At 42.9% G+C, this 26,053-nt stretch overlaps 1 protein-coding gene across 6 annotated transcripts in view; it reads left to right on the plus strand.

Moving 5' to 3' along the window:
* Window positions 1-26,053, plus strand: part of lrp2bp (LRP2 binding protein) — a 95,051-nt gene that overhangs the window by 11,147 nt on the left and 57,851 nt on the right. For 4 of the 6 annotated variants that reach the window (XM_069939696.1, XM_069939667.1, XM_069939716.1 and 1 more), the window contains exons 2-4: window positions 5,586-5,672; window positions 14,086-14,201; window positions 19,338-19,453. In XM_069939696.1, coding sequence (XP_069795797.1) covers window positions 5,644-5,672; window positions 14,086-14,201; window positions 19,338-19,453 — 261 coding nt within the window. In that variant the 5' untranslated portion in view covers window positions 5,586-5,643. The remainder of the gene's footprint in view (window positions 1-5,585; window positions 5,673-14,085; window positions 14,202-19,337; window positions 19,454-26,053) is intronic. The other 2 variants (XM_069939686.1, XM_069939675.1) reach the window with 2 other exon arrangements.

Below are 26,053 nucleotides of genomic sequence, written 5' to 3' on the forward strand. Positions count from 1 at the left end.
GAATATAAAGCTAGAATATTATCGGACCACTCACCCCTGATATTGACAATAGAGTTAGAGGACATCCCTCCAAGAATGTATAGATGGAGATTAAACTCCATGCTACTTAAAAGGCAGGATTTTAGAGAATTAATTGAAAGACAAATTAAAATGTGCTTTGAAATAAATACGGAATCAGTGAAAGATAAGTTTATACTATGGGACACAATGAAAGCATTCATCAGAGGGCAAATAATAAGTTATGTAACCAAGATGAAGAAGGACTACAATCAGGAAACAGAACAGTTGGAAAGGGAAATAGTAAATATAGAAAAAGAATTAGCAATGAAGGAAGACACAACTAAAAGAAGAGAATTGGCAGATAAAAAAAATAAAATATGAAACACTACAAACATATAAGGTGGAGAAGAACATAATGAAGACAAAACAGAAATATTATGAACTAGGAGAAAAAACGCACAAAATTCTAGCATGGCAGCTTAAGACAGAACAAACTAAGAGAATGGTATTGGCATCAAGGAAAAAAGACAAACAAATCACATATAATCCAACGGAGATTAATGAAAACTTCAGAGAATTCTATGAACAATTATACCAAACTGAAAACGAAGGGAAAGAAGGGAAAATAGATGAATTTTTAACTAAAATTGAACTACCAAAATTACAAATAGAGGAACAAAATAAATTAACAGAACCATTTGAAATAGTAGAAATACAAGAGATAATAAAAAAACTACCAAATAATAAAACACCAGGAGAGGATGGATTCCCAATAGAATTCTATAAAACATTTAAAGATTTATTAATTCCTCCCCTCCTGGAAGTAATCAACCAGATTGATAAAACACAAAGCTTACCAGATTCATGCAAAACAGCAATAATTACAGTAATACCAAAGACAGGGAAAGATCCACTCGCACCAGCGTCATATAGACCAATATCTTTACTTAACACAGATTATAAGATAATAGCTAAATTATTAGCAAACAGATTAGCCGATTATGTACCAAAAATAGTAAATCTAGACTAAACTGGATTTATTAAAAAAAGACAAACAACAGACAATATTTGTAAATTTATTAACTTAATTTATGCAGTAGAAGGGAATAAAGCTCCAGCAGTAGCAGTTGCTTTAGACGCAGAGAAGGCCTTTGACAGAGTAGAATGGAATTATTTATTCAAAGTATTACAAAAATTCAGTTTACCAGAGAAGTATATTAATTGGATTAAAGCATTATATGTAAATGGATATATATCAAAGCAATTTAACTTAAACAGATCAACAAGGCAGGGATGCCCACTATCACCCCTATTGTTCGCGTTAGCTATAGAACCACTAGCAGAATTGATAAGAACAGAAAATAAAATAAAAGGGATAAAAATAAAAGACAAGGAATATAAAATCAGTTTATTTGCAGATGACGTTATAGTATACTTAACAGAACCAGAAATATCAATAAAAGAATTACATAAGAAATTGAAGGAATATGGAGAAGTGTTGGGATACAAGATTAACGCAAATAAAAGTGAAGCAATGCCAATGAATTAGGAAAGACTTACCACTAACACTAATAGGAAGGATAAACTGTATTAAAATGAACATTTTCCCAAGGATACAATACCTATTTCAGGCATTGCCAATACACTTGACGGAGAAATTCTTCAAGGAGTTAAAGAAAATAATAAGGAAATTTTTATGGAAAGGGGGGAAACCGAGGATAGCACTAGATAAATTAACAGAATGGTATAAACAAGGAGGCTTACAACTGCCAAACTTTAAAAATTATTATAGAGCCGCACAATTAAGATACCTATCAGATTTTTATCAAACAAGGGAAAAGCCAGATTGGACTAGATTAGAACTAGATAAAATAGGGGAGAAGATACCTGAACATATTATATAAATGGGATGAAAAATTGGTACAACATAGGAATTCTCCAATATTACATCATCTGTTCAATATTTGGAAGAAGATTCATGTAGAAAGGAATAAAACAAATTACCAATTACCAAAACTAATACTGACGCAAAATCAGCTAATCCCTTTTACAATAGATAACCTTTCCTTTAGAGAATGGGAGAAAAAAGGGATCAAAAGAATAGAAAATTGCTTTTCAGGAAATAAATTACTATCCTTTGAACAAATGAAGGATAAATATAATATAACTCACGATACAGTGTTGGCATACTACCAACTGAAATCCTACTTGAAGGACAAATTGGGAAGCAGTCTGAGGTTACCAGAGGGAAGTAATTTTGAATATGTGATTACAGACACAATGATAATCAAAAAATTTATAACAAATATGTATATTAAACTGCAAGAAAAGGAGAATGAGGAAACAAATGATAAAACTAAACAAAAATGGGAACAAGATTTAAACATAAAGATAAAGAAGGAAACATGGGAGAAGTTATGCTCTGGAACTATGAGAAATACAATAAACACGAGGTTACGTATGATACAATATAACTGGATACACAGGCTATACATTACACCTCAAAGGTTAAATAAATGGGACCCAACAGTATCTGACAGATGTTTTCGCTGTAAAAAGGAAATGGAAACAACAATTCATGCAATCTGGACATGTGAGAAAGTGAAAAAATGTTGGGAAGATCTAAGCCAGATATTAAATAAAATCACAGAAAGCAATATACCAAAAAAAAAACCCAGAGATCTTCCTCCTAAGTAAAATAAAAAACAAAGAATTTGGACTTGATTTGGATGGTGCACAAAAAAGATTTGTTAGGATAGCCCTAGCTGTAGCAAAAAAAATGTATTATGTCAGCCTGGAAATTAGAAGATAACTTGAGAATACAACAATGGTATATAGAAATGAATAAATGTATTCCAGTAGAAAAAATAACATAATTTAAGAAATAATATTACAATATTTGAACAAATATGGGAGCCATACATGAAACACAATAGAGAAAACCTACCGGGGACATCTACCACCTAAAATGACAGAAGGAGAAGGAAATGAAAAGAATTGACTCAGTGGAATTTCTTGTTTATTTTTATTGAGTGACAACATTGTTTGACGGGTTTAATGTGTCTTAGATTCTGTACTTTGAATGGGAGGGGAGATAGGGAGGGTGGAATGGGAAGAGGGAAGGGGTGGGAGAAAACGACACTGTATATATTTGAAAAGAAAAATGTATGTATCTTGATCAATGTGGTTTATAGTGTGAAAAATAAAAATTTTTTTAAAAAGTCACAAAATTTGTGGCAGCATCATAGAGCAAGCATTAATATTATAACTATCTTACAACAATAAATAAAAAGTGCATGAAAATTAAGGCAGTGTCTTTGGTTCATTGATTATTCAGGAATCTGATGGCAGTGGAAAAGAAGCTGTCCTTGTGATGTCTGTTTATTTATTTATTTTGAATTTTTTTTTATTTCTGTGGTGCACAAGGAATCAATTACAAAACTAGATTTAAACACATGAACAATGTTTAATGGCAATTTAATGAGAATGCCTGGCATATTCCATGTTAAGTTCAATTTCTACACAAATTAAGTTCACTTTCACTCATGTTCTTCTATTTTTCACACTTATTCACGAGGTTCCAATCTGAAGCTTTGAAAATATAGGTGATTAATTGAGAGATATACTATGGGAACACTTGTGGTACCGTTGAGATGAAGAAAGGCAGGTATTTTCATGAATGGTGTTCGCCAACTGCATTCTTCATTCCAGTGAATTTCTTTGGATACAGAAGGCTGATTCTGCTTTTCCAGATTCAGACAACAGTGGGTTAGATGGATGGGCCATGTCAAACATAACCCACAAACTTTGATAAATGGCAAAGATGAGTCCTCAGCTTTTCTGTCAAATTTGTTAAAGATTTTTAATGTTTTTGTACATCAGTGTCCTTTTGGAAAAATGTAATAAATTTTAATTATATAAACATTTTAATCAATTTAAAATAATTGAAAACATTAAATAAAATATGCTAGATGGACAAGGATACTCGACAGGGAAGGTTTAAGATGGATGTGGGCCAAACTGGCAAATGGGAGGAGCAACTTAACTCGCATGAATGAGTTTGGCCAAAGAGCCTGGTTACATGCTTTCAAACGCTGACATTTTAAGAAATGTAACATGATATTCATCCTCTCATCCTTACAATCTAAATGTAAATGACTGAAGATTTATTAATTAATTTCCTGACAAGGATTAGAGGACTGATAATCCCTGCATCAATGGTGAGGAATTTTAGCAAGATACTTTCTTATTGTTAGATTCCACAGCAAATCGATTGGGACAATGCAGCTATGAATTGTCAGATATCATTCCATAAATCCTGGGTATTGGCATTCACTTGAGTGCCCCACAGTTATAATGCTGAGAAATGCTTGCAAAATCTGGGCAATTACGGCCTTCTAAGATTAAATAGAAAAGATCCACGGCACTATTTGAACAAGGTAGGGTGGGTTTTGATTATTTTTTTGTTAGGTATATTTGGATCAGCACAACATCATGGCCCAAAGTGCCTGTACTGTGCTGTAATGTTCTAACATGGGTGTTCTTCCTAATGTCCTCCTGACCAATACAGTACAACTCCGATAATTCAAAATTTCAGATAAACGGTTTAGTTGGAGAACCAGTCATTTGGAAAAAAATAGCCCAGTCGCAACAACAAATCCCTTGTAATAGTGTTTATACAACAGCAAACAACAAGGTAAGGCCTTTTAAGCATTAAAATAAAGTTTAATTTTCACCAGAAAAAATGCTGGCCACCATCGATCACCGACACTTCTCCATCGAGGCCCTGCTCGTGCCAGGAGCCCTAGGGTCCCACTCGTGCCTGGGAGCTTGAGGTCTGCTATGTTGCTGCCAGCCCTGGGAGCCCAAGGTCTGCTGCTACCACCACCGGAACCTAACATCCCCAGTGTGATGGTACACCACCGACCTACTGCAGGGGGCAACCTCTGTACTTGCAGGAATGTAAAGGGACAGGACAACACCTGGCCGGCTGCCAATCAGTCGACCTGAATGGATCAAGCCCCACCTAGTCGGGTGTCAATCACCCTCCGGGATATAAGCCTGCGCCAGCCTCCCGAGGCCTCACACTGAGTTGCTGCAGCCACAGCCAGCCTGGCTCTGTGGAAGTCTTTGTGGATTAAAGCCTGTTGTTCAGTCTTTACTTTGTGTGTATCTGATTCTGTCTAACAGCACACCACACCCAGTCAGTTCGGCTCTGAAAAAATTTTGGATAAATGAGGATTTCAGATATCCTTGTTTATCTGAATTTTTTAAAATTTCAGATAATTGAGGATTTTGGAGAATCCAATTTTGGATAATCAAGTGTACAGTATTTCTAATCAAAGGTAATTATTATTTCACTGCTTGTGGGACTTTACTGTGCTCAAATTGAATTTTAACTTTTCTTGCATCACAACGGTGACCCGGTTTCCAAAGTCTTTGATGGTTTTTAAAACATTTTTCACATGCTAATGTCCTGAAAAATGTTGTACAAATCATATATTTTATTTTAAAATGAGCTTGTGATTTAAACTGTGGAATAGTTCCAAATTGTTTTTTATTTTCTCTGATTATACCATTTTCAGGTTGTATGATCCGCTACAGGAAGTTCATTATTTTACCAGTTAAATCCATCTATACTATATGGAAAACAAAAGAAAAAACCATCCTCTGTAAGTTAAAAGCATCAGGGCTAGGTGGCTAATTTTAACCATTCTTATCTGTAATCTTAGAATATAGGATGTATATATAAAGTTAATGTACATGTGATTTTTTTTTCCCCCCACAATATATCAATTATTTTTGACAGCAATGGAAAATGGATTACTTATGTTTTATTGGAAAAAGTGAGCAATATAATTACTGTTTATTGCTCATTAAATTGGGTCACTGTTTCCCTGATTAATACTTTGAGTGCTTGGTTAATCCACTACATGGTAAAACTCTGATATCTGATTTGGTATTTGGTTCACTAAGTAATCATTGTTGTGGTCTCTGTCCACTCACTGGGTCTTCAGTTCCTGTGCTCCCTATCCACTTGGGCCCTGATTCCTGAGATTTGTCGACGCTATTGTGGCCATAATTTCTGCAGTCCCACTAACACTTGGAGGACTTAGTTCCCAAACTCCTTTTCAATTTAGCAGGTTTTCTGGAAAGTTTATTGTCATTTTCTTTTTTAAAAAAAAAAGTGAATTAAATGAGGTATTAATAGAATTGGCATTCATTAATTGGAAAATCTGCCATTTGGTCACAATTTGCCAAATTATTGGAGGTTTACACATTCTCTGGGCATTCTAATTACAGTACCATTTATTAAATATTCAGTGTAATTTTGAATTCATCCTTGTTGGACTAAATTTCCTGAACCACGATGACAAAGTTTAGCAAATTGCTCTTTATTATATAGGGTGGGTACTCCTGTGCACAGGGACATGGTGTCCCACTTTGTTTAACTTTGTGCAGAGTAGAATAAGTTGTAAAACAGTACAGCATGTCCCTTTGGCCCATCATGTTGTGCTGACCTTTGTAAGCTTACTTCACATTAATCTAACCCTTCCTCCCCTCACAGCCCAGAACCCTCCATTTTTCTTACGTTATGTTCAGTTTTTTGAATTTTCTAAGTTTAATAATTATTTTAAGTATGTTGTTGATTCTCAGTTATATACTTATTTAATCCAAATCTATGAATGGATTTACCAGTTTTGTTTTTAATTTAATAATCTCTGAATTATTATGACAATTTTTTACCAAAGTGTATTATAGTGAGAACCCTCTACAAATATTACTTTGGGTGCTCTCTATATGTAAGTAGAAATTGTTAAATGACAGTGTGGTGCCTGATACCTTGTGTTCCTGCCACACAAACCTAACCCAATAGTCCTCAATTATTGGTTTTAGCCAGCCAGTCACCCAACCACCTCAGTCCCTGATTCTGTCCACGCAACTGATAATGCTGGTCTCTGAGTGTAAAACCATCCACCTGCAAATTGGAGGAACAGCAACTAATATTCCACCTGAGCACACTCCATCCAGATGGCATTAACATTGATTTCTCAGGTTTCCATTAGGACCCTCCCCTGTCTCTCCCTCTTTCCTCATCCCTCTGTCTTTTTTCTTCCAGCTCCTTATCCCCCTTTCCTCTCCATTCAGAGAGTTATCCCCTCCCCTATCACTTCCCAGCTCTTTTCTGTCCTCCCACCCATAACCATCTATAATCTCTTGCCTATGGGCCTGTGTTCCTCCCCTGCCCCTCACCCCACCAGTTTATTCAGGCACCTGGCTGCTTTTTGCTCATACCTTGAAGGACTCAGTCCCGAAACAAATTGTGCATTTTTGCGATATAAAGAATGGTGTGTGGCCTGCTGAGTTTCTCCAGCACTTTTGTGTATGGTCTCTGACTCCAGAATGCCAGTGTGGTTGGTGGTTAGGTGTGTAGGTGGAACTTGCAACCAGAACATAGTTGAAAATATGACCAAGAAGCAGGTGAGAAGCCAGGAACGAATCAGTGGGATAATATTACCATGTTCACAAATTGAGCTGCACCAATTTGTGAACGAGCTGATCTGCAATCTCCCTAACGAATCAGCTTCTGATCCTTTGGTTTGGTTTAACGTGGAAATAGTGGATACCCCCAACCCTGGAAGCATCAGTCAAAGTTGAGGAGAATTCAATTTTGACTTTGAAAGAAATCCTGGACTCCAAAGGGTTGCCCGAGTGGGAAAATATCAACACTCTTGCAAGGTGTAATGGGACGTGAAAAGGAGTATTGAAAAAGAGCTCCACAGGTTCTTTATTTTGTCAAAATGTACAGTTCATAGCCTCATTAATAACAAACATCTATTATTAGAGAAAAATATTGAGTGACTTGCCACATCCTTGGTCCAAGTTACATCATTGTTCAATCAAGGAACCATTTATGCATGTATCATCTGACTGTTGAATTGGCCATGTCATAATCCATTCTGTATCTCCATCAACCTGGCCCTAAAGCATCAATATCAAAAGAATTTTTGCTACAAGATGATTCATGTCAAAGCTCTGAAGGACCCACAAAGGCCGTTTTTATTAGACAGCACCTCATGAACAACCTATCAACTCCCAGTCAACAAGGGCCACAAAGTATTCACGGCTTATAATGTACTAGCAGGGAATCTAAGCTTCCCAATTCTGGTGATACTGTAGCAGTCCAATCCGGCCCTGTACGCAAGGGGCCGAATCACCACAGCGCACAGCCTACACATAATGGCACAAAGACTGCCTCCTCTCTGAGGAGAAATGCCAGGGTTAAAGAGCGGACTGCGGGGAGTGAGCACTGCTCCTGAGACTGTGTGCAGACGTCACTCCAGTGAGCCAACACGGCGGGTGGGGATTTTGTAGCGTAGTTTGTTTGAATAAACAGTCAGTTACTGGTTCACTCTGCTCGGTGCAGACATGTTCCTTTCTTTTTGCAGCATGACCATATTGTGGGTGCTACAGTGGTGACCCCGGATAGATTTCATTGGTTTTGAGACCGACCAAGCACGTAGCAGCATGGACCCTACCGCTTTTCAGTGGCTCGTGAAGCTGTCAGTGATGAATCTGCTGCAGTTGCAGCCATTTGTACTCCCAGCCCTACTACAGTGAATGCCATGGGTGTTCACTTGCTGCTATTTTGGGCTAACCAGCCACGCAGTTGGCCGCAGTGAGCTGAAGCACAGTTCGTGCTCAGAGGCAAAATGGCTGAAAACGCCAAATTCTGGCACGTTTTCAGTGCCCTGGATCCAGTCACAGCAGCAAGAGACAACTCTTTTGTGAACCACCTGCCCATGGAACGCATGTATACCCTTTATCATTGGTTCTTACTCAACTCTTTTGAACTCAGCTGGTATGAATGAGCCATTCGCGTACTTAACTCACAGGGCCTAGGGGATTGCAACCTCTCTGACCTTGTGCAAGAGTTAGTGGATCAGACACACCTTGTTTCCTGTTTGAAGCCCTATTCTTGTCGAAGTTGCCCGGCCATATTGCTCACCCACACCTCATGGCCAAGGAAGCAGACCAGCTTTTCCGAACGCCACACGGTGACCGTCCCAATAAGGCTACTGGTTGCTGCTATTACCATTGTCGATGGGGCCGTAATGTCCCCTGTAATTTCCCCAGATCCACACCCAGCTGGATGCCAGAAAACAAGCAAGTCAGCCTTTGTTAATGGCCTCGGCAGTTGGCACCAGTAAAGGCCTCCTTTATCTACGGGAACTGAAGACTGGGCATTTTTCCTCATGGGCAATGGTGCCAAGATCAGCCTCATACCTCTCTCATTTTTCAAGCAGAAAAACAACCCCCAAGTTTTCCCCTTACAGGCAGCCAACTGTTCTACGATCCCCAGCTATGGAACTCGACTCGTGACTATCCACACCGACACAGTTTTCCGATGGGAGCACACAGTCGCCTCTGTGGGTCAGACCCTCCTAGGGGCAGACTTTCCGCAGGCCAACGAACTGCTGGTGGATTTGACCAGGTGCCACCTAGTGAACGCAACAACCTTCCAGGTTTTTCCTCTTGCCGTGTGCCAATAAAATTTCCAGCTGAAGGGAATCCTCACCTCAAACCGGAACGAGTACACCTCCCTACTGGCTGATTTTTCCCATCGCTACCTGCCCCAAATTTCCACGACACAGAACCTGCACATGATGTGCAGCACTTCATTGAAACCACCGGACCAAGACTACTTCCCCAGAATAAGCTCCTCCTGGCCAAAACAGAGTTTGTAACCATGGAGGAGTTGGGTATCGTCCGCCGCATGAGTAGCCCTTGGGCCTCCCCCCTACATATGGTCCCCAAGAACTCTGGAGGATGGCACCCATGTGGAGACTACTGGTGGTTAAATGGTGCAACAATGCCAGATTGTTGATCCAATTTGGACTTTACGAATTTGTGTGTATGCCTTTTGGTCTAAAAAATGTGGCCCAGACATTCCAGTGCTTTATGGAGGTGGTGACTCGGGACCTGGAGGGAATATTCATCTATCTAAACAATATTCTCATCACCAGCCCCAATGAAAGAATACACAGGGAACACCTTTGGCAGCTCTTTGCCAAGCTTCAGGCTCATGGGTTAATGATCAACCCACCTAAATGCCTGTTAGCTTGGACACCATCGATTTCCTTGGACATCGTATCACCAGCACAGGAGCCACCCCACTGCCCAACAAGGTGGAGGCCATCACAATTTTCCCAAACCAACCTCGTTCAAGGGACTGCAAGAATTCGTAGGGATGGTGAACTTTTACCATTGTTTCCTCCCAGGAGCAGCAGCCATCAGGCAACCACTATTCAACCTCATCAAAAAGGGCGAGAAGACTCTCACCTGGTCCAGTGAAGCACTTCAAGCCTTTGACGCCACCAAAACAACACCATCTGAAGCCACCTTCTTGGCCCACCCAGACCCGGACTCCCCTTTGTCGCACCTCTGAGAGAGCAGTTGGTGCAGTACTGCTGCAGTGGATCAATCAACAATGGAAGCCACTTGCTTTTTTCAGCAAGCACCTGAGGCCATCCAAACTTAAGTACAGTGCTTTTGATTGTGAGCTGCCAGCTCTGTATCTCCATTTTAGGTACATCCTAGAAGGCTGGGTATTCACGGCATACACAAACCACTGGTGCAAGCGCTGGGGAAGACCTCGGACCTGTGGTCGGCCAGACAGCAACGTCACCTTTCCTATATCTCAGAATTTACTGCAGACATCTGATGTGTCGCAGGGACGTCCAATGTAGTAGCAGACGTCCAACAATCTCCAGGGTTACGGATGGGATTGACATGGCCCAGCTTGCCAGGGACCAGACCAAGGATGCACACACGCAGGCGTAGTGCACAGCCATCACAGGACTGCAGGTACAGGAGTTCGCTCCTGAACCAGGAGGACCACTACTCCTTTACAACATGTCCATTGGCCACTTGAGGCCCATCCTTCCCGCTGTTTGAAGACGCCAGGTGTTCAACCAAGTGCATGGACATTTGCACCTCTAGACCCCAATCAGTGTGGATTGCAAGAACATCTCCACAATCTCCATCAGCACCGGAGCATCACAGGGCTATGTAACCCCCCGCTCTACTCGCTTTACAACTATGATTGTGTTGACAACACCATCTATAGATTTGCTGATGATGCCTCGGTAGTGGGTTGTATCAGCGTACAGGAGGCAGATTGAAAACTTGGCTGAATGGTGTACTAATAACAACCTTGTACTCAATGTCACCATAGCCAAGGAGCTGATTGTGGACTTTAGGAAGGAAAAACCAGGTGAACGATCTTGAGATTATTGGGTCATCAGATGTGTAGAGGGTGATCAAATTGAAATTCCTGGGAGTCACTATTTCAGAAGACCGTTCCCTGGACTCAGTGTACGAATGTCACCGCGAAGTAAGCACCTCGACTTTGTGCATCTTTGGCATGACATCGAAAACCTTGATGAGCTTCTACAGAGGTGCAGTGAGAAGTGAGCTGACCGGGTGCATCACAGCCTGGAAAGGGGGCACATGTTTGTCTGAGTGGAAAGCCCTGCAAAAAAATGAAGTGGACACTGCACAGGTAAAACTTTCCCCATCACTGAGAAAATCTACATGGAATGCTACATCTACATGAAGATTCATTTAAGGACCTTTACTTTGCATTTTATTACCAATTTTTTTTTCTGCATTGCACAGTTTGTGTAGATTTCTTTCTTTGTTTCTATTTCTCTCTTTCATATAATCTTTTACTTGAGTACAGTTTGAACTACCAATAAGTAGAAATTCTGCCTGGCCTTCAAGAGAAAGAATCTCAGGGTTGCATGTGATGTCATGCCTGTACTCTAATAAATTTTGTTACGAACCACATATAACAAGCAGCAATGGACAATGAACCAGACAGTCTTTAATTTTAAAACATTAATTTTATTTCTAACTCTTAAACTATCTTAACACTAAATCTATCCCTAACTATGCGTGCGTGCATGTGATATACCTAAACCATTATAGTCCAGGCCAAAATCTAGAAAGTTACTTCAAAGTTCAATCTTTCAAATTCAGTGTTGAAGCATAGGCCTTTGAAATTTGATGCCCAAAATTAATGATCAACAGATGGGAAGATTGGAGTTGTGTCTGCTACAGACTCATGAATTCTCCTTGCATTGCCTTTGAAGAAATGTCTATCCACAGAGTTATGGTCATAACAGTCCTGGTCCTTTTGTAGTCAAGACTCGATTGGGAAGCCGCCACAAAGCTTCCAAGACCCTGGCACTGGTCTCTCCAAGTGACCTTTACTGTTAGCACGTTGCTTCCCAAAAGATCCTCCTGGCACAGGTCAATCCTCTGAATTCCACAAAAATGGCCGGCCACAGGGGCTGCTTCAAAAAAGCTGCTTTCTCTTCAGCTGTCAGAATGGTTCTCCCCTGCAAAATCACACTGTCTTTGCAAATGTATCGAATCTGGAACAGACTTTGACAAGCCTTCCCCCAGTTCTTCCAATGTATCACATTGTCGCTGGGCTGTGACTTGTGCTGTGAGGGTGCTTGTGTGAAATGTTAACTGTGACCATTTAGTTTCTCCTGTCTGTACTATCCCTTACATTGATAATCCCATTTTACTAAAACAGGTGCTCGTAATAATCTGAACTTTGAAAAGATACTCCACCTGCAGTAGACAGAGAGGTTTCCCTTTCACTACCGCAATGTTAGGGTCCTCCTCAGCCACTTCCTCCCAGTGGTTGAAGAGCTACTACAAATCGTAGTGTGGATTCCATCTATCTAGGGGTACAGTAAACATGAACTTCACCATGCAATAATTCTTTTTTTTTAAATGTAAAAGGAACATCATCCACTGTTCAGAGCCTGTTGTGACATTACATAAATCTTTGACTCCAACAGTCAAGAAAATCTTTGAATGCCTTCCTCAAATACCACTGTCTGCACTTGCATCCCAACATATTCTACAAAATATGTCCACAGCAGAATCATTTTCAGCAAAGATTGCTGAGCAATGATGTGCCATTGTCCGAATACTTTCTCAACTTTTCTTGGTTTGTGGGTGGCATCTCACCTCCAACAAACCTCCCCTGAGAGTGAAGTTAATCTTCGGGACTTAGGGTGAGCTGTTCCCCCTATGTCGATTATGTACCAGAACCAAGGACGTCCATACCTCAATAGCGAAGCTGCAATATGTGAGACAATTGTTCTGTTTTCAAAGAGAAAGGGAAAGCGATTTTATTCATTGGATTCCAGCACCTTTGGACTATTAACCTTGAAATTGGTGCGGAATCCAAAAGATTTTACATAGATGGTGATGCATATAGTCCAGGTCTCAGAAGTATATACAGCAGGGAATACTACAGCTCAGTAAATCACAAGTTTTATGCCAAGCCTGAAATGTTGATTGTCATATATCCTTTTCCATAATCGATCAAAGGCTGCACTGGTGTACTGAAAGTAATGATGAATGTCATCATCTCCAATAGCTTTGATGGGAAATAATTCAGACTTTTCAATGTCCTGCCATGGTTTTACTGTTGAGAGGAACTGTCACATAACAGGCAGATTTATCATGTAAATTTGCCTTATCAATGTTGAGTGCAAAGGCTAATCTTCTTCAATGGTTTGGTGAAAACATTAGTGATGGCTTGGAATTCAGATTTCTCACCCAACCTCTCTTTGCATCTTGCTTCTAAGTTCTCACTATGCTTAACTCTTACCTTTCACTCTTCCTCTCTGGTCCCAACCTCTCTTTTCATCCCACTGTTTGACTGATAGCCACGACAAGAGAAGAAATTTCCTGTAACTGTCCCGAGTATTGTGTTGGTGGTCTTTCAAGATGGTGTAGGTGAAGACTTTTATTCTGAAATCGGCCCTTGTTGCCCATTTTACACCAAAAAGGCACCCAATGGGGTCGATGTGCAAACCACATCAACAACAATTTAGCTTCAAGAAACTTGCATTTTTTGGCTTTTCTTTAAAATCTTTATTTACATAAACAAATGTAGAAATGTGTAATTGAGTGTCATGCTTAAAGAAAGAACAATTTACCATTGACTCAGTCTTTCAGTTTTCAACATGGTAATAATGAAATAAATTTCAGTTTGCAGTCTATAAATCGAAACACGTTAACTTGTGAACCATTGCCTCAGAAGCAGAAGAGAAAATGTCCTGTCCTGCAAGAATGTGGAATCAAGAGCAATAGTGCCTGGAATTTAGGTAAATTGCAGGGTTTAGAATATATAAACGATACGATCAGGTTTAAATTAATATTCTTTAGAAGTAAGATTAATTGAACAGAAAGTAACAGCAATATCCTTGTACAATAGATATAATCAATGTGCAAAGTGACTTGTATTTGCTCAAGTACAAAGTCGAGAACTGAAATTGGGAAGTAGGGGTAAAAACACAGGATGCTGTAGAGACTGCGGTTAAGTGAAAAAACACAAATGCTGGAGAAACTCAGCAGGTCAAACAGTGCCTTTATGTAGCAAAGGTGAAGATACATCAATGTTTCGGACAAGCCCTTCATAATAGGTGTGGGGGAACCTGAGAGATGTCTGAACAAAAAGGGGAGGGGGGTGGGAAATGATAGGTGGGGGAGAACACCTCAGGAAGGGAGGGGGAGGAGTCTAGGATAGGTGGAGAGAGAAAGGAAATAGGATCTGGAATAACTAGTTAAAAGGGGGGAAGGGGAAAAGGCCAGCTGATGAGTGGAATGCAGTGTTCATGCCCTGGGGCTGGAGGGCGTCCAGACGAAAAATGAGGTGTTGTTCCTCCAATCTGCGGGAGTTCAGGGTGGGGTAGTGTGAAAGGCCATGGACAGATGTGAGCTTGAGAGTGTGACTCAGAATTGAAATAGTCACTTTTGTTGCGGACGGAGAGGAGGTGCTGGGTGAAGCAATCTCCTAATCTGCGACCAGTCTCTCCGATGTCGAGAAGGCCACAGAGGGTGCACCGGATACAGTAAATGAGTTTTTTGGAGGTACAGGTGAAGTGTTGCTTCACCTGAAAGATCTGTTTGGGACCTCGGACCGTGATGAGGGAGGAGGTGTGGGTGCAGGTATTACACCTCCTACAACCACAGTGGAAGGTGCCGGGGTGGGGGGGTGGTGATGGGTGGGGAGGGAAGAGTGCACAAGGGAGTCATGGAGGAAGTGGTCCCAATGGAAGGCTGAGAGGGGAGGAGAAGGAAAAATGTGTCTGGTGGTGGGGTCCTGTAATAAGTGCCGGAAGTTCCAGCGGAAAATGTGTTGGATGCAGAGGCTGATGGGGTGGTAGGAGAGGACGAGGGGAATTCCATGTTTATTGTTTCTAGGGATGGGGGGACTAGGGAAGATGAGCAGGGAATGGAGGAGATGTGGGTTAGGGCCGAGTTAATGGTGGTGGAAGGGAAGCCATGTTTGTGAAAGAAGGCAGACATTTCAGAGGCTTTGGACTGGAACACCTCATCTTGGGAGCAGATGCGGTGGAGATGGATACATTGAGAGAAGGGGGATGGAGTCCTTGCAGAGGACAGGGTGAGAGGACAAGTAGTTGTGGGAGTTAGAGGGTTGGTAATAAATGTCAGTAGAGAGTCTATCCTGAGATGCAGACAGAGAGATCCAGAAAAGGGAGTGTATCATCATAGATGGACCAGGTGAGCTTGAGGTCCAGGTCGAAATTGGCCGCAAAATTGATGAGCTCATCGCAGGTGCATGAGACCGCCCCGATGTAGTTGTCAATGTACTGGAGGAAAGAATTAGGGGGAGGGTCTTGTCTGTGTAGGCTTGTAGTATGTTTTGCTCCACAAAACCCACAAACAGGCAGGCAAGGCTTGGACCCATGCAGGTATCCATGGCTACTCCCTTAATCTGGAGGTAGTGTGATGAGTTAAAGGAAAAATTGTTAAGGGTGAGGACAAGTTCTGCCAGGTGGAGAAGGGTGGAGGTGATTGCTCAGATCTGAGGTCCAGGAAAAAGCAAAGTTCTTTGAGGCCTTCGATGTGGGAAATGGAGGTGTAAAGGGATTGGACATCCATCATAAAGATGAGGCAGCCTTTCATTCAGGGAATCTGAAGTCTTGGAGGAGGTGGACAGTGTGTGAGGTGACGCAGTTGTAGGTCAGGAGGGATTGAACTCGGGGAGAAAAGATGTAGTCAAGGTAGGATGAAATTAGTTCTGTGGGGCAAGAGCAAGCAGAGACAATGGATCTGCCTGGATGGTTGGGTTTATGTATCTTGGGTAGAAGGTAGAAATTGGTAGTATGAGGTTGGTGGCCATGGGGGGTGAGGTGCCCAGAGTCGATGAGTTGAGAGATGGTATTGGAAATGGTGGCTTGATGGGTGATAGCGGGGTCCTGTGGGAGGGGTTGATAGGAGGAGGTGCCTGAGAGCTGTTGACTGGCCTCAGCAAGGTAGAGGTCAGTGCACCAGATTATAACAACACCAATGTTGTCTGCGGGTTTGATAGTGAGGTTAGAGTTGTTGCGGAAAGAGTGGAGGGTGGAGCATTCTGAAGAGGTAAAGTTGGAGTAGGAGAGAGGGATAATGAAGTTGATGTCCCGGCGCCAGTTGGAGATAAAAAGATCCAGAACAGGCAACTGGCCAGCAGGAGGTGTCCAGGAGGAGGAAGAAATATGGAAGTGGGAGAAAGGTCTTGGGGGGTGTTGGAGAGTTGCGGCCAAAGTGGGTTGGGAAGTACTTCATCGTGTATAGGATAATGAAACCATTTCCTCCAGGAAGCTGTTGAGGTTATATGAATGGAACATTCATATAAAGTTGACTAAGACTTTTCTATTTGACATTCATAGGTTTTTATCAGGCAAAACCAATGCAAATAAATAGAATTAAAGTGTCACCTGATTGCCTAGCAGAAGGGCTTAAAGGGCTGAATAGTCTATAACATGTCGCTGTGAATAGAAAATATGGTTTTTTTTTAAATAGTCTGTAACTTTTTATGTTCCTGTGAATAGAAAGTGTCTATTTTATGGCTTCTACCTTGTTGTGCATGAGGGAACAGATTCAATGGGTCTCAAAAGCAAGGACTCTGAACACAGTCTGACAGTAAATGATTTTATTTACAGAAGATGCGTATAGGAAGTTCGCAACAGAGATAAAACACACACACACACACACACACACACACACACACACACACACACACACACACACACTACACTGCTGAATGGGGCGGAGCCAAACCTTGATTGGCAGGTGTTGAGTCTTTTGACCAGATAATGGGCAGTACTGTCACGTGACAGCCCAACCCTCCACAATACATACAGTGCCTATGTTTAGATCTTTAAATTTTTCTATTTTCAATTTGTAATTTTGCTGATTTCAGCTACATCTAGGTTGATTAGATTTTTCTTAATAGCGATCAGTATTTTTAAAAAGTACATATTTTCCGTTTGTACATTATTGCTGTTTGTACATGAGGTCTTTGCCCTCAGACAGCTCCAAGAAAAGTGTAGAGAACAAAACAAAGGACTCTACATCACCTTTGTTGACCTCACCAAAGCCTTCGACACCGTGAGCAGGAAAGGGCTTTGGCAAATACTAGAGCGCATCGGATGTCCCCCAAAGTTCCTCAACATGATTATCCAACTGCACGAAAACCAACAAGGTCGGGTCAGATACAGCAATGAGCTCTCTGAACCCTTCTCCATTAACAATGGCGTGAAGCAAGGCTGTGTTCTCGCACCAACCCTCTTTTCAATCTTCTTCAGCATGATGCTGAACCAAGCCATGAAAGACCCCAACAATGAAGACGCTGTTTACATCCGGTACCGCACGGATGGCAGTCTCTTCAATCTGAGGCGCCTGCAAGCTCACACCAAGACACAAGAGAAACTTGTCCGTGAACTACTCTTTGCAGATGATGCCGCTTTAGTTGCCCATTCAGAGCCAGCTCTTCAGCGCTTGACGTCCTGCTTTGCGGAAACTGCCAAAATGTTTGGCCTGGAAGTCAGCCTGAAGAAAACTGAGGTCCTCCATCAGCCAGCTCCCCACCATGACTACCAGCCCCCCCACATCTCCATCGGGCACACAAAACTCAAAACGGTCAACCAGTTTACCTATCTCGGCTGCACCATTTCATCAGATGCAAGGATCGACAATGAGATAGACAACAGACTCGCCAAGGCAAATAGCGCCTTTGGAAGACTACACAAAAGAGTCTGGAAAAACAACCAACTGAAAAACCTCACAAAGATAAGCGTATACAGAGCCGTTGTCATACCCACACTCCTGTTCGGCTCCGAATCATGGGTCCTCTACCGGCACCACCTACGGCTCCTAGAACGCTTCCACCAGCGTTGTCTCCGCTCCATCCTCAACATCCATTGGAGCGCTCACACCCCTAACGTCGAGGTACTCGAGATGGCAGAGGTCGACAGCATCGAGTCCACGCTGCTGAAGATCCAGCTGCGCTGGATGGGTCACGTCTCCAGAATGGAGGACCATCGCCTTCCCAAGATCGTATTATATGGCGAGCTCTCCACTGGCCACCGTGACAGAGGTGCACCAAAGAAAAGGTACAAGGACTGCCTAAAGAAATCTCTTGGTGCCTGCCACATTGACCACCGCCAGTGGGCTGATAACGCCTCAAACCGTGCATCTTGGCGCCTCACAGTTTGGCGGGCAGCAGCCTCCTTTGAAGAAGACCGCAGAGCCCACCTCACTGACAAAAGGCAAAGGAGGAAAAACCCAACACCCAACCCCAACCAACCAATTTTCCCTTGCAACCGCTGCAATCGTGTCTGCCTGTCCCGCATCGGACTGGTCAGCCACAAACGAGCCTGCAGCTGACGTGGACTTTTTACCCCCTCCATAAATCTTCGTCCGCGAAGCCAAGCCAAAGAAAGAAAAAACATGGGTCAGGAGCAGGAGATTGGTAAGCATGGTTCATGGGGATGGTGAATTGAGAAGTGGGAGAATAGAAACAGAGATGGAAATCTGCTCACCATGGGATTGTTCTTCCTCGCTTAGAAGATGATGGATACACAGTGCTGAATAACCGGCAAAGCAGGTGGAATCTAAGGTATTTTCCCATTTCCAGGTGGTGGTTCAAAATCAGTTGTTACTTCTATGTTGAACATGTCATGTTGTATATTAGTACAGAGCCAGGCATTGCATCTTTCTGCCAGTAATGGTGACTGTGGTGACCTGCTCTATGTAGAGAATATTTCCTTGTCTCTGCAAATTAGGTTCTCCACACAGATGCACTACTGAGATTGGAGGTTCACCATAAGTCAAATAATGCACACAGCACCTGCAGAATGATACTTTTGTTGATTTTAAGTGGAGATTAAAACATACATCAAGCATTGTAGGTTCTGGTGGAATGGATTCATATTTTTGTGCTTTATGTTCAGTTTCAAACTTCAAACATGTGACAGAGGTGAGAAAAGCTGATGCCTTCTTAAGGAAAAGGATAAACGATGGAGATTGGCAAGCACAGTTTCTACTTGGGCAACTCTACTTTGAAGAGGTGAGGTAACAATTAATATATTTAAGTATGAAGTAGCGCCAAGATTCAATGATTTTTAGCCTCAGGGTGGCACAGTTAGCATAGAGGGTGACATGGTTAGTGTGGAGGGTGGTTGATGTACCATCACTAATTCACAAAACGCTGAGTAGTGAAACAATCAGGCTTTTAATAGCTAAAGATCGGAAAACTATCAAACAAGCATTCACCTCCTTGACTGATCAGAGCCAAAGGAAAGGGGCACCCACCAAGGGGCTATGGGTAGGATTGGTCTCGGGAAACATATCCAGTCGATAACAACCAATCATGCTGTAATGGTGTTTACTGCAGTGGCACAGTTAGTGTAGAGGGTAGCATGATTAGCGCAACACTGGTACATTACCAGCGACTGGGGTCCAAATCTGACCCTGACGGTAAGGAGTTAGGACATTCTCCCTGTGTATGCGTGCGTTTCATCCTGGGGGGGGCTCCAGCTTCCTCCTATTGTTCAAAACGTACTGGGGTTGTAGGTTAATAGGTTAATTTGGTGTAATTGACATTGTGGGCCGAGAAGCCCTCTTATCGTGCAGTATGTCTAAATAAAATAATTGAAGCAACATATTTCATTTTGCTAATTTACATTGACATTGCCATAAATTTGTATCTAACCGTCCAACATTAATTTCTTGTTTTATCATGAGTTTAATGCACGATATATAATTAACATAAACTATTTTTAAGTAGATTAATAAATAAAAAAAATTAAATTATCTAAGAGTCTAGTACAGTGTTTACTTTGAAAATGAAAGCAAATTATTTTTAACCAGTCAGGACATTATTATCCTTATCCATTTTTTATTGTACTTTTATTTCCTCTGATCTTCTTTGCTACTTTCATTGCCTCAACTAGGCTATCACAATAAAGAAGGGGATGTGAGCAATGGAAGAAACACAGCCACCACGTTGAGGGTCATTAACGACTGTTTTTATTCCAATTCAGACGCCCCTTTAAGGGCAGCATGAGCTCAGTCACCTGGTGCATTGTGACGTCATCATCGCTGCCCAGGGTGGGGGCTGGAAGGGATGCTGGAGTCAGAGAAACCTCTGATGACGCCATTTCCCCATGGCTGCCCCGCCACGTGGTGATACAAGCGGGACCGGTTCGCCATGAGGATGTGCGCTGCTACACAACCCCAACCCCCCCCCCCCCCCAGAACTGGCTATGCGTCCTGTCACTTTGGTGGCTGGCCCCGGCGCTTAGGCATGGCCGTCTGCACTGGCTGTGATACGTCCACCGTAAAAAGTTCCTCTCTTCCCCCCCCCCAACGTCCAGGGTGAAGGTTCCGCTGGACTGGTGCAAGACTTTGTATGGCCCCTCGTACAGTCACTGCAGCGGTGCACCTTGTGGTCCCCTCCACACAAAAACGAACTGGGCTGAGTTGAGCTCTTTGGGGAGATGAAATGGCCGGGTGGCGTGCTGGTGGTGGGGGAGCTCGGGAGGCCAATTGCCTGCGTAGGTCCACCAGCATGTTTTTGTCGGTGACCATGGTGTCAGGGTCTGGGCCGAAAAACTCACCCGGCAGGGAAAGCAGTGCGCCATACACCATCTCCGCTGCTGAAGTCTGCAGGTCCTCCTTGGGTGCTGTCCTAATCCCAAGTAGGACCCAGGGTAGTTTGTCCGCCCAGTCTGGTCCAGAGAGCCTGGCCATCAACGATGCCTTCAGGTGCCTGTGGAACCTCTCCACCAACCTGTTGGACTGTGGGTGGTATGCTGTGGTGTGGTGGGGCTTGTCCCCCAGGAGCTTCGCCATCTGAGTCCACAGGGCAGACGTGAACTGCGCCCTCTGTCGCTAGTGATGTGCGCCAGGACTCCGAAACAGGCGATCCATTGGCTGACCAGAGTCCTGGCACATGTCTCCGCAGAGGCCTTCTTAATCGGGATAGGTTCCAGCCATCTTGTGGCCCGATCCACCACCGTGAAGAGGTAACGAGCCTCCTTGGACACTGGCAGGGGCCCGATGGCATCAACGTGGATGTGTTGGAATCTGCAAACTGCTGGGTCGAAGTTCTGGATGGGGGCTAGCGTGTGTCGCTAGACCTTGGAGGTCTGGCACCTGATACAGTTCCTGGCCAGTTCCGCCACTTCCTTCTTCAGTCTGTGCCACACAAGCAGCACCGCGACCATCTGCATGATTGTCTTTACTGCTGGATGAGCGAGGTCATGGATCAGACTGAAGACCTTCGCCCTCCAGTGTGGCGGGACCACCAGGCGTGGCGTATCTGTTGAGACATCGCAGAGCAATGTGTCCGGGCTGCTGGGCACCTGGACATCCTTGAGTTTGAGGACCGAGATGGCAGTCCGCAAGACCTGCGGGCTTCTGCTGTGTCAGTTTGGGTGGAGTGGAATGTTCAGGCGTTGACCAGTCTTTTGCCCTTCATGTCAACCAGTAGGCCGCGAGCTCTGAAGAAGTCGGCCCTAACAGCGCAGTGCCCACGGAAGCTAGGACAAACCTCCAGTGGAATTTTTTCCCAATCTGGATCTGTGCCCTGCGTGTGCCTTAGGTCCTCATGGTGGAGCCGTTGGCCGCCCGCAGCGTAGGACCTCAAGATCGGGTGCGAGTCTCTGTGGGGGGAAGGATGCTGAGCTCAGCCCCTGTGTCCACCAGGAGTCAGCGACAGGTGGATCTGGCCATCACTTGAAGGAGGCTGTTTGTGTGGCCAGTCGTCGCAGCCATCAACGGCGATGGCTTGGTCATTTCCCTAAAACCCACAGGGCTGGTGGCACTTACAGACTTGCGCTCCCCAGCACTGGTGGTAGAAACACCAGGACGACTGGCCCTCCTCTGGCTTGGTCTTGGGAGCGGCTTCAGGTCGGCTGGCTCCTGGTCGTGCCACCAGGTTGAGGGCTGCCTCATTCTCCCTTTTTGTGTGCCAGAGGGTATCCGCAAGGGCTGCTGCTCTCCTCAGGTTTGAGAAGTCTTCATCTGTGAGGAGCAGCTGTATGTCCTCTGGCATCTGTTCCTGGAATATCTGGTGGAAGAGAAAACAAGGCTTGTGTTCTTCCACCAGGGCCAGCATTTCCTCCATCAGCGCCGATGGACTACGGTCCCCAAGTCCATCTAGGTGAAGGAGCCTGGAAGCCCGTTGGTAGGGAGTTAACCCGAAAGTTCCAAGCAGCAGGTCTTTGAGGGCGGTGTACTTGCCCGTAGCTGGGGGGTGGTGGATGATGTCGTCCACCCTCGCTGCTGTATCTTGGTCCAGAGCGCTCATGACATGATAGAACACCGTGGTGTCTGAGGAGATGTTGTGGAGTTGAAGTTGTGCTTCCGCCTGCCCGAACCACGTTCTCGGTCGGTGGATCCAAAAAGGGGGAAGCTTGATGGAGACAGCATTAACCTCTGCTGAATCCATGTTTTTTTAAAAAAAAAATTATTTTTCACACTGTGAACCATATCAATCAAAATACATAGAAACATTTCCCTCTTAAATGTACACAGTGGCATTTTCTCCCCTTTTACCCCCCCCCCCAACTTCCCTCCCCCCCCCTTCCCACCCCCCTCCAAACCCATTAAGCGTTCAACATATACAATAAAATAAAACCATTAAACAATGTCATCACACAATGAAAATTGTGTCATCTACTTTTACACACTGGATCAAGTCATTTTAGGGGGTGGAGGCAAGCCCTCTCTGTTATGTTCCATGTACGGTTCCCAAATTTGTTCAAATAACGTGACTTTATTTTTTAAATTGTATGTTTTTTTTCCAATGGAATACATTTATGAATTTCCATGTACCATTCCTGTACTCTCAGGCTTTCTTCTGATTTCCAAGTTGACATTATACATTTTTTTGCTACAGCTAAGGCTATCATAATAAATCTTTTTTGCGCTTCATCCAGTTTGAGGCCTAATTCTTTACTTCTTATATTACTTAGAAGAAAGATCTCTGGATTTTTTGGTATGTTGTTTTTTGTGATTTTATTTAATACCTGATTTAGATCTTCCCAAATCTTTTTCACTTTCTCACATGCCCAAATTGCATGTACTGTTGTCCCCATTTCCTTCTTACAGCAAAAACATTTATCTGATAATGTTGGATCCCATTTTTAAAAAACTTTTGGAGTGTGATATATAACCTGTGTAACCCATTATACTGTATCATTCGTAACCTTGTGTTTATTATATTCTTCATAGTTCCAGAGCATAACTTTTCCCATGTTTCATTTTTTTTTATCTTTGTTTAAATCTTTTTCCCTCTTTTGTTTGCATTTATAGCTTATTTCATCATTTTCCTTCTCTTGCAGCTTGATGTACATCTTTGTTATAAATATTTATTATCACTGTTTCTGTAATGACATATTCAAAGTTGCTTCCTTTTGGTAATGTTAGTCTGTTTCCCAATCTATCCTTTAACATAACATATAACATAATAATTACAGCATGGAAACAGGCCATTAGGCCCTTCTAGTCCGCACCGAACCAAACACCCCTTTCTAGTCCCACCTCCCTGCACAATGCCCATAACCCTCCATCTTCTTCTCATCCATATAACTGTCCAACCTTTTCTTAAATAATACAATTGACTCCGCCGCCACTATTTCTCCCGGAAGATCATTCCACACGGCTACCACTCTCTGAGTAAAGAAGTTCCCCCTCATGTTACCTCTAAACCTCTGCCCCTTAATTCTTAACTCATGTCCTCTTGTTTTAATCTTTCCTCCTCTTAACGGAAATAGTCTATCCACTATCTGTCTATCCCTTTCATAATCTTAAATACTTCTATCAAATCCCCTCTCAACCTTCTACGCTCCAAAGAATAAAGACCTAATCTGTCCAATCTCTCCCTATACTCTAGATGCTTAAACCCAGGTAACATTCTGGTAAACCTTCTCTGCACTCTCTCCACTCTGTTTATATCCTTCCTATAATTAGGCGACCAGAACTGCACACAGAACTCCAAATTAGGCTGCACCAACGTCTTATACAATCTCAACATCACCTCCCAACTCCTATATTCCATGCAATGATTGATAAAGGCCAGCATACTAAAAGCCTTCTTCACCACCCTATTCACGTGAGTTTCTACCTTCAGGGAACGATGTACCGTTACTCCTAAATCTTTCTGCTCTTCTGTATTCCTCAATGCTCTCCCATTTACCACGTATGTCCTATTCTGATTCTTCTTACCAAAATGAAGCACCTCACACTTATCAGCATTAAATTCCATCTGCCATTTTTCAGCCCACTTTTCTAAGCAGCCCAAATCCCTCTGCAATCCTTGAAAACCTTCTTCATTATCCACTATTCCACCTATCTTAGTATCGTCTGCATATTTACTAATCCAATTCACCACCCCATCATCTAGATCATTAATGTATATAACGAACAACAATGGACCCAATACAGATCCTTGAGGCACACCACTGGTCACCGGCCTCCAACCTGACAGACAATTATCCACTACCACTCTCTGGCCTCTCCCTTTCAGCCAATGTTCAATCCATTTGACTCTCTTAAAATTTATACCTAAAGACTGCACCTTCCTAACTAACCTTCCATGTGGTACCTTATCGAAGGCCTTACTGAAGTCCATATAGACAACATCCACTGCGCTACCCTCATCCACATTCCTAGTCACCTCTTCAAAAAATTCAATCAGATTGGTCAAACATGATCTTCCTCCCACAAATCCATGTTGAGTGCTCCTGATCAGACCCTGTCTCTCCAGATGTTTATAAGTACTATCTCTAAGAATTTTCTCCATTAATTTACCTACCACAGACGTCAAACTTACAGGCCGATCGTTGCCAGGCTTCCTCCTTGAACCCTTTTTAAATAACGGAACCACATGCGCAATGCGCCAATCCTCCGGCACTATCCCCATATCTAATGACATTTGGAAAATTACCGCCAGAGCCTCTGCTATTTCCTCCCTCACTTCTCTCAATGTCCTGGGGAAGATCCCGCCTGGTCCCGGAGACTTATCCACCTTTATATTTTTCAAAAGCCTTAAAACTACACCTTTTGTAATCTCTATATTCCCCACATTTACCCAATTTGCTTTTTTTATCTCACATCTCCCAATATCCTTCTCCTTAGTGAATACCGAAGAAAAGAAACTGTTCAATATCTCCCCCATTTCTCTAGGCTCCACACACAGTTTTCCACTCTGATTTTCTAAGGGACCAATTTTGTCTCTAGCTTTCCTCTTACCATTAACATATTTGTAGAACTCTTTTGGATTAGTTTTCACCCTGCTTGCCATAGTTTTCTCGTACCTTCTTTTAGCTTTCCTAATTCCTCTCTTAAGATTCCTCTTACATTCAATGTATCTTTCAAACATCTCCTTAACTCCATGCTTCTTATATCTAATGTACGCCTCCCTTTTTCTTCGAACCAAGTTTCCAATATTCCTTGAAAACCACGGCTCTCTCAAACCTTTTGTCCTTCCTTTTAACCTAACAGGAACATAAAGCTTTTGCACTCTCAAAATCTGATCTTTAAAAGACTTCCATCTCTCTACTACATCCTGCCCATAAAACAAATTGTCCCAATGCACACCCTGCAAGTCCTTTCGCATCTCCTCAAATCTAGCTTTTCCCCAATCAAAAACCTCAATCCT

Source organism: Narcine bancroftii, chromosome 1, assembly GCF_036971445.1.
Source record: "Narcine bancroftii isolate sNarBan1 chromosome 1, sNarBan1.hap1, whole genome shotgun sequence".
Taxonomy (NCBI): domain Eukaryota; kingdom Metazoa; phylum Chordata; class Chondrichthyes; order Torpediniformes; family Narcinidae; genus Narcine; species Narcine bancroftii.